Below are 12730 nucleotides of genomic sequence, written 5' to 3' on the forward strand. Positions count from 1 at the left end.
TAGAGGGCTCTGCTCCCGCATGTCAAAACAACGGCTACCAGCACATGGCCATAACACACCAGCTCACACAACGGCTACCAGCACATGGCCAAAACACACCAGCTATAACACACCAGCCATAACACACCAGCTGACACAATGGGGGCCATGCTGTGCAAGCTCTCATTCAGAATAACACAGCAAGACCTTTTAATCGATTAATCTCTTATTCAGAACAACTCAGCAAGACCCTTTAATCGATTAGGATATGGAGATACAGTAAAGGAGCCATACTGATCAGCAACTGATTGGTTGAACTCAGTGGTTGAAAAGTAGAAAAGTGAATCTCCTTCCTGACATGAATAGTAGGCTACATTATCAATAATAAAATGCCAACGTAAGGGAAATTACTCATAATGACTCAATTATTAACTAGCATCATTAAGCACTGTTAACCGCCATTACTCTTCGAGAAGTTAAGCAGCTGTATCACCATCTCAACTGAATTGCTTCACTTACTGCTATCTTGGCACAAATTAGATCCAAGAAAGAGTAATTAAAAATGTAATTTTATCAGTTCAACATCTGTGCTGGGGTGGATGTCTAACTATGTCTACTACGTACGTTTCCTGGCCTATTTGTACCAAGTGTTTCTAATAGTGTGATACTGTAGGTAGACCACAGTGGCTCACACTCCAGGCATCTGGGACTACCGTTTGGCCGGCATGAACATAGTTGAGCTGCACGCACGAGAACTTTAAACAGGAGGGCTTGATTTTATTTATTCACGTCTTGTGCAAATAGCAGAGAACCACAGAAGGGGAAGGGACAGTGAAACTCAAAGGCAGGTTTAAATGCCTCATGATTACTCCGGCCAAAGATAGCACCTACACCAATAATATTTGCTTAACTCTGATGTCCACATACCGACTGCAACTCCACAAGGTCGCAGTAATTTGCTATGAAAAATGCTCCCATGTGCTGTTTTGATTAGCAGATGGCTTTTGGGTCTATTGTTACACACTTTTAAAGGACTATAAATATCTTTCAAATGCCAGGCAACTAATATTGTTAAAAAGCAGCATTAAGATCTCAGAATACCATGACCAAGAAATGTTTGTGTACATGAAACACCTGTCTAAATCACCATTTTCAGCCCTTGAACCCCATGTCCATTAGTTTTAAGGAACTCTTTGAGATGTCTATTAGTTTTAAAGGAACATGCTAACTCTTTGAGTTATCTAAGAGGATATGGTACAGCCAGTCAGTCTCTGACTTCCTTTTTTATAGGCTGGCTGTAAGCTAATTTCCTTTTAGCTATAGGCTAGTCATATGTTAATTTCCTTTTAGCTATAGGCTAGCTGTAAGCTAATTTCCTTTTAGCTATAGGCTAGCTGTATGTTAATTTCCTTTTAATTATAGGCTAGCTGTAAGCTAATTTCCTTTTAGCTATAGGCTAGCTGTAAGCTAATTTCCATAAAAAGTTGGCTTGTTCCTACTCGTTGTCTTTAGCGTGCTAGCAGCATATACAGTAGCACTGTGTAGCCACATGGCCACCTGAACACCACACTATCACAGGGGCTCTAGAGCACTAGGAGAGAGACTAGCCTACCTGAGAAGACAGGAGGACACAGAAGGAACAGACAGGAGCAGAGGAGAAGAAGACACAGAAGAGAAGAAGACAGAAGGGTGGATGGAAAGGATGGAGGGAGAGACAGAGGTAGAGAGGCAGGGAAAGGGGAAAGTGCTTCCGACTCGTGGGCGGCAGGTCATAAAACAGAGGAAGACAGCATGTTTGCATGTTTGTTGAGTATTTCAAAATGGCCCACGTTAAAGCACAAGGGTTAAACTTATACAGCACAGAGAAAGATCTGATGAGGAGAGTGAGAAAGAGCTTCAGCTCATGCTGATGATGAACAGGGAGACTAGGAGAGACCAGGATGGGGTCGGAGAGGACAGGAGGGGACAGGATGGGGTCGGAGAGGACAGGATGGGGTCGGATAGGACAGGAGAGGACAGGAGAGGAGAGGACAGGATGGGGTCGGACAGGAGGGGAGAGGACAGGATGGGGTCGGATAGGACAGGAGGGGACAGGATGGGGTCGGAGAGGACAGGAGGGGACAGGATGGGGTCGGATAGGACAGGAGGGGACAGGATGGGGTCGGAGAGGACAGGATGGGGTCGGAGAGAACAGGATGGGGTCGGAGAGAACAGAATGGGGTCGGAGAGGACAGGAGAGAACAGGATGGGGTCGGACAGGAGGGGAGAGGACAGGATGGGGTCGGAGAGGACAGGAGAGAACAGGATGGGGTCGGAGAGGACAGGAGGGGACAGGATGGGGTCGGAGAGGACAGGAGAGGAGAGGATGGGGTCGGAGAGGACAGGGTGGGGTCAGAGAGACCAGGAGAGGAGAAAAGAGAAAGAATAGAGGGACAGAGGGTGAACGATGTAGAGAAAGACAGAGAGAGTGTGTGTGTAAGAGAGACAGAGTTTGTGTGTGTGTGTGTAAGAGAGAGAGAGTTTGTGTGTGTGTGTGTGTGTGTGTGTGTGTGTGTGAGTAACTGTGTGTGTGCGTGTGTGTGTGTGTGTGTGTGTGTGTGTGTGTGTTTGGCCTCAGTTGCTCTCCCCGCTGGCTGCTGAGTGAGTCTGCATGCCTGTGGCTGCGCTGCAATGAGCGGCCCCTGAGTCCGGCTCTAATTGGCCGGCTTGGAGCCGCGCTCCGTAATTACATGCCTGCGGTCGCAGGGAGTCGGCACATGTGGGTTTGTGGCGTTGCCATGGCAGCCAGTGATGGCTGGCCCCTGCTCGCCATTGGACAGGAAGTGGGCTGTGGAGAGAAGGATGTGCTTCCTGACAGCCGACCCCTGAGTCAGCCGTGGAGGTCGAGTTCCAGCACAGAAATGCCTCCACACCTGAACATAACACACACACACACACACACCTGACCAGCACACACACACACACGACCAGCAAACACACACACACCTGACCAGCACACACACACACACATGACCAGCAAACACACACACACTTGACCAGCACACACACACACACATGACCAGCACACACACACACACACACACCTGACCGGTCCAGCATCTCAGGGGTGAACAGAGAAACGTTTCAATCGATTTTACATTCTAGAACCGCATATGCTTCTGCTCTGACTTGCTCACGGACCCTAAATCTGGGGTCCTGCAAAGTGCCGTCTGGTGCTGTTGTGATGTTGCCGTCTGGGGTTGTAAAAAGAGATCATTCTTTGCGTCAGATTCCAACTGTGTTGTAAAAAGAGATCATTCTTTGCGTCAGAGTCCAACTGTGTTGTAAAAAGAGATCATTCTTTACGTCAGAGTCCAACTGTGTTGTAAAAAGAGATCATTCTTTGCGTCAGAGTCCAACTGTGTTGTAAAAAGAGATCATTCTTTGCGTCAGAGTCCAACTGTGTTGTAAAAAGAGATCATTCTTTACGTCAGAGTCCAACTGTGTTGTAAAAAGAGATCATTCTTTGCGTCAGATTCCAAGTGTGTTGTAAAAGAGTTCATTCTTTGCGTCATTGGCGGATCAGGGCCAGATCGGGGCCAGATCTGAGGTGTTGACGGCTGGTACAGAAATCTGCTCTGGGCGCCGATTCACACTTTATCGAGGAGTAATGATCAGTTGCCACGGAAACAGAATCCAAAGAAATTCTTCTCTGTCTCTTTTTGCTCTCTCTCTCGCTTAGACACACATGCACACACACACGCGCACACACACACACACACACACACACACACACACACACACACACACACACACACATACACATTCCTCTTTGTCTCCACCTGTGTAACTTGGATCAGCTGAACCAGGTTACAGGTCCCTGCATTGCTGTTGTGGTCATAATAATGTGGTGGCCTATGAGCCATATTTACACTCTGGTCATGAGATCTAAAAATTTGTTATTTCCTTAACTGGTTTAGCTGTAATGGCCCTGAAGCTGACTAATGATGGCTGATAAACTTGCCTTCTAAACACCAGCAGTGGGCCTTCTAAACACCAGCAGTGAGCCTTCTAAACACCAACACCAGCAGTGGGCCTTCTACACACTAGCAGTGAGCCTTCTACACACCAGCAGTGGGCCTTCTACACACCAACACCAGCAGTGGACCTTCTACACACCAGCAGTGGGCCTTCTAAACGCCAGCAGTGGGCCTTCTACACACCAAAAGCAGCAGCAGTGGGCCTTCTAAACTCCAGCAGTGGGCCTGGCACTGTCTGCTTGGCAACGACTACTTCTGCAGGTGATGGATTTTTGGTGATTCATTTGACCGTGTCAGTATGCTGTGAGTTGTTTTCAGATGTTCAGCTGTTTTGCCTTGATCATGTACAGAGTGTGCAGAGAACAGCCTGAGCAGCTAGTTGGAATAACAGATGGCTTTGTGCCCCTTTCACATGACTATGTGCCATCACAACAGAAATGTAGGATGCCTTGAGGTCCCCTCCAACAGTACACCCTAGAAAACAGCACAAAAACGACATATCGTAGCTTTAATCACGACTGTGGGGGTCACTGGCTACAGTAGCTCAGGGGGAGGAGTGGGCAGTACATTAGTCTGACAGCCATGTGAGACACTCGGTAAACATCCACAGCGAACCTTTTTTGGGTGTTTTGTGTTTCGTGTTTGAGGATCTGCGGGGCGATGCCACCTGACCCTGTGATCTCGCCAGCGCTGCCTGGTCCCCGAGTGGCGTGCGTCAGATGGCATGGAGAGATGCCGCCTGATTAAAAGCTCTCTTTTGTGCCGCGGGGGTTTGAAGCACCTCTCACAGTCGCATCCACACCCCTGGCATTGTGGGGCTTGTGTTTGAGAAGACAGCGTATGCAAATAGACACAACGCTCTCCCTCGCTCGCTCTCTCTATCTCTCTCTCTCTCTCTCTCTCTGATCTGTGCTGTTGGGAATGATTGAAGCACCGGCTGAGTGCAACTCCAAACTTCAGATGAAAGATCAGCACCAAGCTCACTGTAGCACCCAACAACATGCTGCAGCACCAAGCTCACTGTAGCACCCAACAACATGCTGCTGCACCAAGCTCACTGTAGCACCCAACAACATGCTGCAGCACCAAGCTCACTGTAGCACCCAACAACATGCTGCAGCACCAAGCTCACTGTAGCACCCAAATACATGCTGCAGCACCAAGCTCAAGCTCACTGTAGCACCCAACAACATGCTGCAGCACCAAGCTCACTGTAGCACCCAACAACATGCTGCAGCACCAAGCTCACTGTAGCACCCAACAACATGCTGCAGCATCAAGCTCACTGTAGCACCCAACAACATGCTGCAGCACCAAGCTCACTGTAGCACCCAACAACATGCTGCAGCACCAAGCTCACTGTAGCACCCAAATACATGCTGCTGCTGCAGGCACTCTCACCAGAGGCGGAAAATATACTGTAAGTTGCTTTGGACAAGATTGTCTGCCAAATACCATAACCATAACCATAACCATAATAGCCCATTAATCAGAGTTGCAGTGCAGCAAGATTTGACAGAGTAAATGGTGGGGAGGGGTATTGGGGGCAGGGGGGTATTGGGGGTAGGGGGGCATTTAGGCGATGTTCTGCTTGAGAGCCACATCCAGAGGTGCTCTCCGGAGTTTTTTAGGAGTTCCAGGAAAATGGTGTGGCTTTGAAGGAATGAATTTACAGAGAACATAGTGTAGTGGATAAGGAGTGGGGTTATGTGCAGTGGTAGTGTAGTGATGGGACTGGGCTATGTGCTGTGGTAGTGTAGTGGTTAAGGAGTAGGGTTATGTGCAGTGGGAGTGTAGTGGATAAGGAGCATGGCTGTGCAGTGATAGTGTAGTGATGGGACTGGGATATGTATCAGCCATATGAATGAGCAAGCTATACAGTAGCTATAGGATGCTAGAATGCTATTGTCTCAGCCAAATGAATAAGCAAGCTATAGCTATGATGCTAGAATGCTAGCGTCTCAGCCAAATGAATAAGCAAGATATAGCTATGATGCTAGAATGCTAGCATCTCTGCAAAATGAATAAGCAAGCTATAGCTATGATGCTAGAATGCTAGATAGATAGATAGATAGATAGATAGATAGATACTTTATTGATCCCCAAGGGATCTCAACCAAATGAATGAGCAAGCAAGCTGTAGGCCTACAGTAGCTATAGGGTAAAGAGCAAGGGTATAGAGCAAGCTATACAGTAGCTATAGCGTCTCAACCAAATGAATAAGCAAGCTAGCTATGATGCTAGAATGCTAGCATCTCTGCAAAATGAATAAGCAAGCTATCTAAAGGATGCTAGAATAGAGTACTGTGAGGAGTCGTTAAGTATACTACACAGTGCAGCACCTCTGCAGGAACAGGAACATACATCTGCCTACACAAACAATGAAACTGAGATGTTGCCCTTAAATTTGCTATGGTGTTGGACAGTAAGATATTCAAAACACTCGAGTCTGGACAATTCAGCTAGCCAGTGTTGGAGGACAGGGAAGAGACTAGCTGTCCTTTATCCCTGGGATACACTGACCGACAAGGACACCATTTGAATGTCAAGTCAAGACCTGTTACCCTCAAAGACCCACATACACACACACACACACACACACACACACACACACACACACACACCATACATCTTCTCTGTTACACACAAACACTGTAGTCATCCCAGTCAGTCAATTGGAGTCCTGACTGCAAACGCGAACAGTGAAATGCAACGTCACGTTTTAAGAGAACTTTCGTCAGACACCCTGTTCCTATTTCATGTCTGTCGCGCGTGTCGCTCTGCTATTTTTATTGAGAAACATGACGCAATATAAGGGCATAATTAACAGAGTCAGTGTAGGCAGACATACTAAACAGTTGCTCACTCAGATCCCGTTAGGACACAGTGTTACTCTAAAACACACACACACACACACACACACACACACACACCACCCTCGGGCACGGAATGCAGTAGGACTCAGAGAGTGATGTCACAATGGCCTCCGGTGTTCCATCAGAAGTTAACTGATGGCCTGTCTGTGACATCATCACCATGACAGCCTACGTCCAAACGACACAAACAAACTCTGTCATGGCCGCTTGCTTTTGTGTGTCTGTTTGTGTGTCTGTTATTGTGTGAGTGTGTGTGTGTGAGAGCATGAGAAGTAGAATGTTTGTGTGTGTGTGTGTGTGTGTGTGTGTGTGTGTGTGTGTGTGTGTGTGTACTGACCGCACCTCACTAAAAGCACACACAGCACCCGCTGTTCATAGATGTCACATCACATGAATCAACAGCACATTCTGACTTCCTCTCCACTCTTCACTCTTCACTCACATAGAGGAATAGCTGCTCTCTCTCTCTCTCTCTCTCTCTCTCTCTCTCTCTCTCTCTCTCTCAGTTCACAGCAGACAGGCTTCATGGTGCGAGTGTGTTTCCTTGTTTGGTTTCACTATTGAACAAACACAAAGCCAGCGGTGTGCGTGTTCATGAGTGTGTCTGTATGTGTCTGTGTGTGTGTGCATGTTAGTGTGTGTGAATGTATAATACTCCAGAGCAAAAGCTATAACTTTCTGGACAACATGTACTGTAGAGTGGTACTCATATAGAGAGCTGGGGGACACAGAGCAGCATGAAAGAGTGAGAGATGGACAGAGAGAGAGAGAGAGAGAGAGAAAAAGAGCTGAAACAGCAAATCACATGAGCAGAGCTGAGGGGGCAAAGAGGAGGATGAAAGAATGAGAGATGGACAGAGACTCAGAGAAAGAGAGAGAGAAAAAGAGAGGTAGAAAGAGCTGAAACAGCATATTACAGGAACTGCTGGACGTATGCAAACTCTAGATGAAAAGACAAGAGGACAGATAGAGGGAAATAGGGTGAAGGTGAGAGAGAGAGAGAGCGAGACAGATGAGCATTAGCAGTCAGCACACACTCCCAGTTGTGCTTCAAACCTGCCACGCAGTCTCCCACCCATATGCACATGTTATGTAGCTCCCACACGCCCGCTCCCTCTCTCTATCCCTCTCTCTCTCTCTCGCTCTTCCTCTGTGTCTATTTCCCTCTCTTCTGGTCTTCTCTCTTCTCTGGAGCTACAGGCTGGCTTCCCTGCCACTCTTCCCCAGCCCTGGAGGCTCCTCAGTGGGGAGAAACTCCCCCTGGATCCCCCTCTCCCTCTCTGCTCCTCCTCAGCCCCTCCTAAGACCCGCGGAGTAGCCGGCAGCTCCCCTCTGTCTGCACCGTTCCCTCCCTCTCTCCCTCCCTCTCTCTCTCTCCCCTCTCTCTCTCTCTCTCTCTCTCTCTCTCTATCCCCCTCTCCTCTCCACTAACAGCAGGGTCACGCCGTGTCCAGTCCTCTCTGTCCCTTCCCCCGACGGACGCCTCGTCTCGTCTCGGCGCTTCGCTTGGCTTCCTACCTCGAGTGCAGCCTCTTGCTGGCCAGATCCTGCTCCACGCTGTTAGCCGCTGACTGAGCCATGGGGCTCGGTCCACTCCCGCTCCGCCGTCCAGTCCAGCCCAGCTGCTCAAATCTTCTCCTCCGTTGTTCCGTAAGGAATACCTCTCTCTCTCTCTCTCCTCTCTCTCTCTCTCTCTCTCTCTCTCTCTCTCTCTCTCTCTCTCTCTCTCTCTCCTCTCTCTCTCTCTCGCTGTCCTCTCTCTCTCTCTCGCTGTCCTCTCTGTCTCCCTCTCTACACGATGGCAATGGCAGCTGCTGAGGAAGTGAGGTATTGAGCAAATAAACCATAAAAAGAAAGCCCCTCCCCCAGCCGTGACATCACAGGCCACACAGCCGTGCACGAGCGAAAGAAAACAGCTACTGGCTGAGCTGGAGCGGAGCTGCCACTGTGTGTGTGTGTGCGTGTGTGTGTGTGTGCGTGTGTGTGTGTGTGTGTGTGTGTGTGTGTGGGTTCATGTCAGACAGTGTCTTTTCCTATCATACGATGCAAACCCTCACACCCACACACACACACCCGCAAGCACATATTTCTAGCAGATGCTGAGAACATTCCCACAGATTTCCACTCGGATTTCTCCACATGAATATTTAGAAGCTGGAGGATTCTCTGTCTCTCTCTCTCTCTCTCTCTCTCTCTCTCCCAGGATCATGCCCTAGATCCTCTCTGTGCCTCCCTCTCTCTCTCTCTCTCTCTCTCTCTCTCTCTCTCTCTCTCTCTCTCTCTCTCTCTCTTTCTTTCTGTGCCTCCCTCTCTCTCTGTCTGGGACTGTCTGCATTTTTGTTCCCCCTCCCCCGCTGTCTTTCTTTCACTCTTTTATTTTCTTTTGTTTCTTTCCTCCCTGTCTTCCACTCTCCTCTCCCCTCTTCTCTCTCTCTCTCTCCCTCTTCTCAGATTCTACCCTAACAGAAGCTTTATTGCCATGACCATATTTAGTGGCAAAGTATTTGAGATGGGGGCGTAACGCTCTTCACATTATATACACTAAGTGTATTGTAGAAACTGTATTCTCTCTCTCTCTTTCTCTCCTTCTTCTCTTTCTCTGTCTTTTGTCTCTATCCCTCTCTGCTTCTTCTCTCGCTTCTCTCTCTTCCTCATTTGCTCTGTGCATTCCCTCGTTCTCCAGAGCTCCCTCATCCACACATGGTGAGCGTCGTCAGTGTTGCCTGTGTCGTCTGTGAGTGTGTGAGTGGCCGTGAGTGTTTTCTGTCAACAGATCAGCAGGCCTGGGGCTACACTGAAAGGCCAAGAGGACTGAGCACACACTCACACACACACACACACACACACACACACACACACAAACACACCCTGGGTTTGCACTGAAAGGGCAAAAGGAAACTTCAAGGGTGTCAGACGACCGCACCGTCATCTAGCGCTGTGTTTTTCTTCCCTGAAGAACTCTTCGGGCTGGTCTGTGTGTGGCGTGTGTGTGTGTGTGTGTGTGTGTGTGTGTGTGTGTGTGTGTGTGTGTGTGTGTGTGTGTGTGTGTGTGTGTGTGTGTGTGTGTGTGTGTGTGTTTCTCCCTGAGGAACTCTTAGGGCTGGTCTGTGTGTGGTGTGTGTGTGTGTGTGTGTGTGTGTGTGTGTGTGTGTGTGTGTGTGTGTGTGTGTGTGTGTGTTTCTCCCTGAGGAACTCTTAGGGCTGGTCTGTGTGTGGCATGTGTGTACATGCATTATGTCATGGCTGTGACAGGGGTGACTTCAGAAGTATTTTCTGCTAACTGACAGGCCTTGGAAACTCCAGCCCTCTCACAGATCTACTGAAGTTAAAAGAGCTCTGTGCCACGGCACCGTGACTATCTTATCTCTTCAGTGAGCTCCAAGAGCCGTATGCCAGGGCACCAGTACGGTAAATATCTTATCTCGTAAAAGCGCTCCAAGGCCTCAAAGAGAACTCTGCAAGGCTAGAGAAGGACTGAGGCCCCATCAACATCAATACGTCGAAAACTGAGAAATCCTGAAGAAAATGGAGAAGGTGTTTTAAATGAGCACATCCGCATGACGTGGCCTCACAGCTGTCAAAACATCGAGGGGGCACAAATCTTTTTAAAGGCTTTTTTAAACACTGCATTCTCGATTGGATGAGGCTTAAGTATGTAACTACATATGACACAAGACTTTTAAAGACCACACCAAGTCTGTGTGTGCTTGTTAATCCATCAGATGAAGCACTCTGCAATAGGAAACCTTACCTCGCATGCACAACACAACTTTCCAAGTTGGTGTGAAAACAGACCATGGGGTTGGGTTGTATTTATTTGTAAATGAACCGTTTTGGTCGTATTTATTTGTAAACGTCCAACATTTTGTATGATCCACAGACTGAAAGAAGAGAGAAGGTGAACTAAAAGACTGAAAGAAGAGAGAAGGTGAACTAAAAGAGAGACTGTGGCGGATGGAGTGGCACTGATTCTGGAGGCTCAGGTATCTCCAGACTGCTAGGAAATGGAGACACTGTTATTTCACTAGGCCTGCGTGAGCTTCCGTGGTGTGTTTGCAGAGAGAGAACCCCCGACTCTGGCAAGTTTACCCTTTATCTTTTTTTTCACTCTGTGCAGACAGAGATTAGACACAGAAAAGGAACGAGTGATAGAGAAACAGAGAGAGAGCGAGAGAGAAGGTGCAGCTGGGTCTGCCATCTGCACATAGCTGAGTTTTTATGAGTGCTGCATATTTTAGCACACAAGCTCGCTCTTGAGCACAGATCTCCCCACAACTCAGCCAGCCTGGCACGTTGCTGTTTAGTCTAGAATATCTGTCATGGACTCAATCTAGAACACTTTAAACCGTGTAAATCAGTGTGTCCACCACTAGGTTTGGCATAGATGTCCCACTCCTTTGGAGGTGAATATGGTGAAGGTTGAAATCAACATGTCTAGGACTAGGTCTGGCATAGATGTCCCACTCCTTTGGTGGTGAATATGGTGAAGGTTTAATCCACATGTCCAGGACTAGGTCTGGCATAGATATCCCACTCCTTTGGTGGTGAATATGGTGAAGGTTTAATCAACATGTGTAGGACTAGCCTGACTCTCGCCAGACCCTTGTAGTTCCGCCATGCTCCACCAGAGGCGTTTCGCTGAGCTCCACACAAGAGTCTGGGCTCGAGGGCAATGCAAACTCCTTCCAGGGAGCAAAAAAATAATGAACCAATCAGGAGCGCCGAAGGGGATTTCATAGATGTGACGTAGCGCCGAAGTGACTGACCGAAGTCTGATTCAAACAACAATGACGGCATGCAGCGAGGAGTCTTGTGCTGATATTGATTCTGCTATTTCCACCGTTTTGTCGAATCTATCGAGTGTTCATTCTTTTAAAGATGAACAGAGAATGGTTTTGAAGGCATTTATTGGTGGGAAGGATGTTTTCACTCTTCTTCCGACCGGGTTTGGCAAGAGCTTGAAGTAGCCTAGCACGTCATTCAAGATAACGAACAAGTGGTTTATCAAATCACATGCAAGGATTTTTTTACAAGGACCCGCCTTCAGAAATACATCTCCTATCGAGAAGTCCAAGATCCTTGTGTGAAGCTCAGCGAACTACAAGGATCTGGCGAGAGTCAGGTTAGTCCAGGACTAGGTCTGGCATAGATATCCCACTCTTTTGGTGGTGAATATGGTGAAGGTGGGAGGAGTATTCAGCATCAGCGCGGCTGTACAGATAGTATAGTATAGTATAGTATAGTGCGGATAGTAGATTTGCTGCTGAGTGTAGTCTGCTGTATTGCTGTGTCCCAGTTGTCTGGTAAAGCTACTAGTGAATCAGACAGAACTGCTTGTAAACAGCATCTACGGCTCTCCTTTACTGAGATGGGAACAGACATCTTGGAATTTTGAACTCAGGGTACTCTGGCTTTGAACGGGTTGGGGTACAATTTCAGAGGGCATTCCATTTGTAACTTCCTGATGGTAGCTCTGGAGATCAAGTCTGTGAGCTCCAAAACTGCGGGTGAACAGTGAACAGTATCTGCCTTTGTGCTTTCCCATAAGGTGAGCCCTTCATGAAGCGCACTGTTGAATGGAGTTGTGCTTTTATAGCCCATAGCATTGGTATCATCCTCAAATGTTGATGGTATGAGGTATGTACAGTACTGTACTGTATATAACAGATAAGCTAGCCCCTTATGAGGTAACTGCTAAACACTGCTTGTATTTAATTTATTACTCTAAGCAAGACAATAATCTAGGTTATTACATGGTTGCTGTAAGTCTCAGACTCGAGTAATCAGGCTTGCAATGTTGTGTATTTCTGAAAGCTTGAAATACTGTAAAACATGCAGTTCAATAGCAGTTGGTGC

At 47.8% G+C, this 12730-nt stretch overlaps 1 protein-coding gene and 1 long non-coding RNA gene across 2 annotated transcripts in view; both read right to left on the reverse strand.

Annotated features, from left to right (window-relative positions):
* The window catches only part of gpsm1b (G protein signaling modulator 1b), a 44686-nt gene extending 36031 nt beyond the window's left edge, over nt 1-8655 (reverse strand). The window contains exon 1 of the mRNA XM_062554285.1: nt 8393-8655. Within this exon, the coding sequence (XP_062410269.1) occupies nt 8393-8454 (62 nt within the window). The 5' untranslated portion in view covers nt 8455-8655. The remainder of the gene's footprint in view (nt 1-8392) is intronic.
* LOC134101028 (uncharacterized) overlaps nt 1-12730 on the reverse strand; it is a 131505-nt gene that overhangs the window by 54992 nt on the left and 63783 nt on the right. The window lies entirely within an intron of this gene.

This window comes from Sardina pilchardus, chromosome 14 (assembly GCF_963854185.1).
Source record: "Sardina pilchardus chromosome 14, fSarPil1.1, whole genome shotgun sequence".
Lineage (NCBI taxonomy): Eukaryota > Metazoa > Chordata > Actinopteri > Clupeiformes > Clupeidae > Sardina > Sardina pilchardus.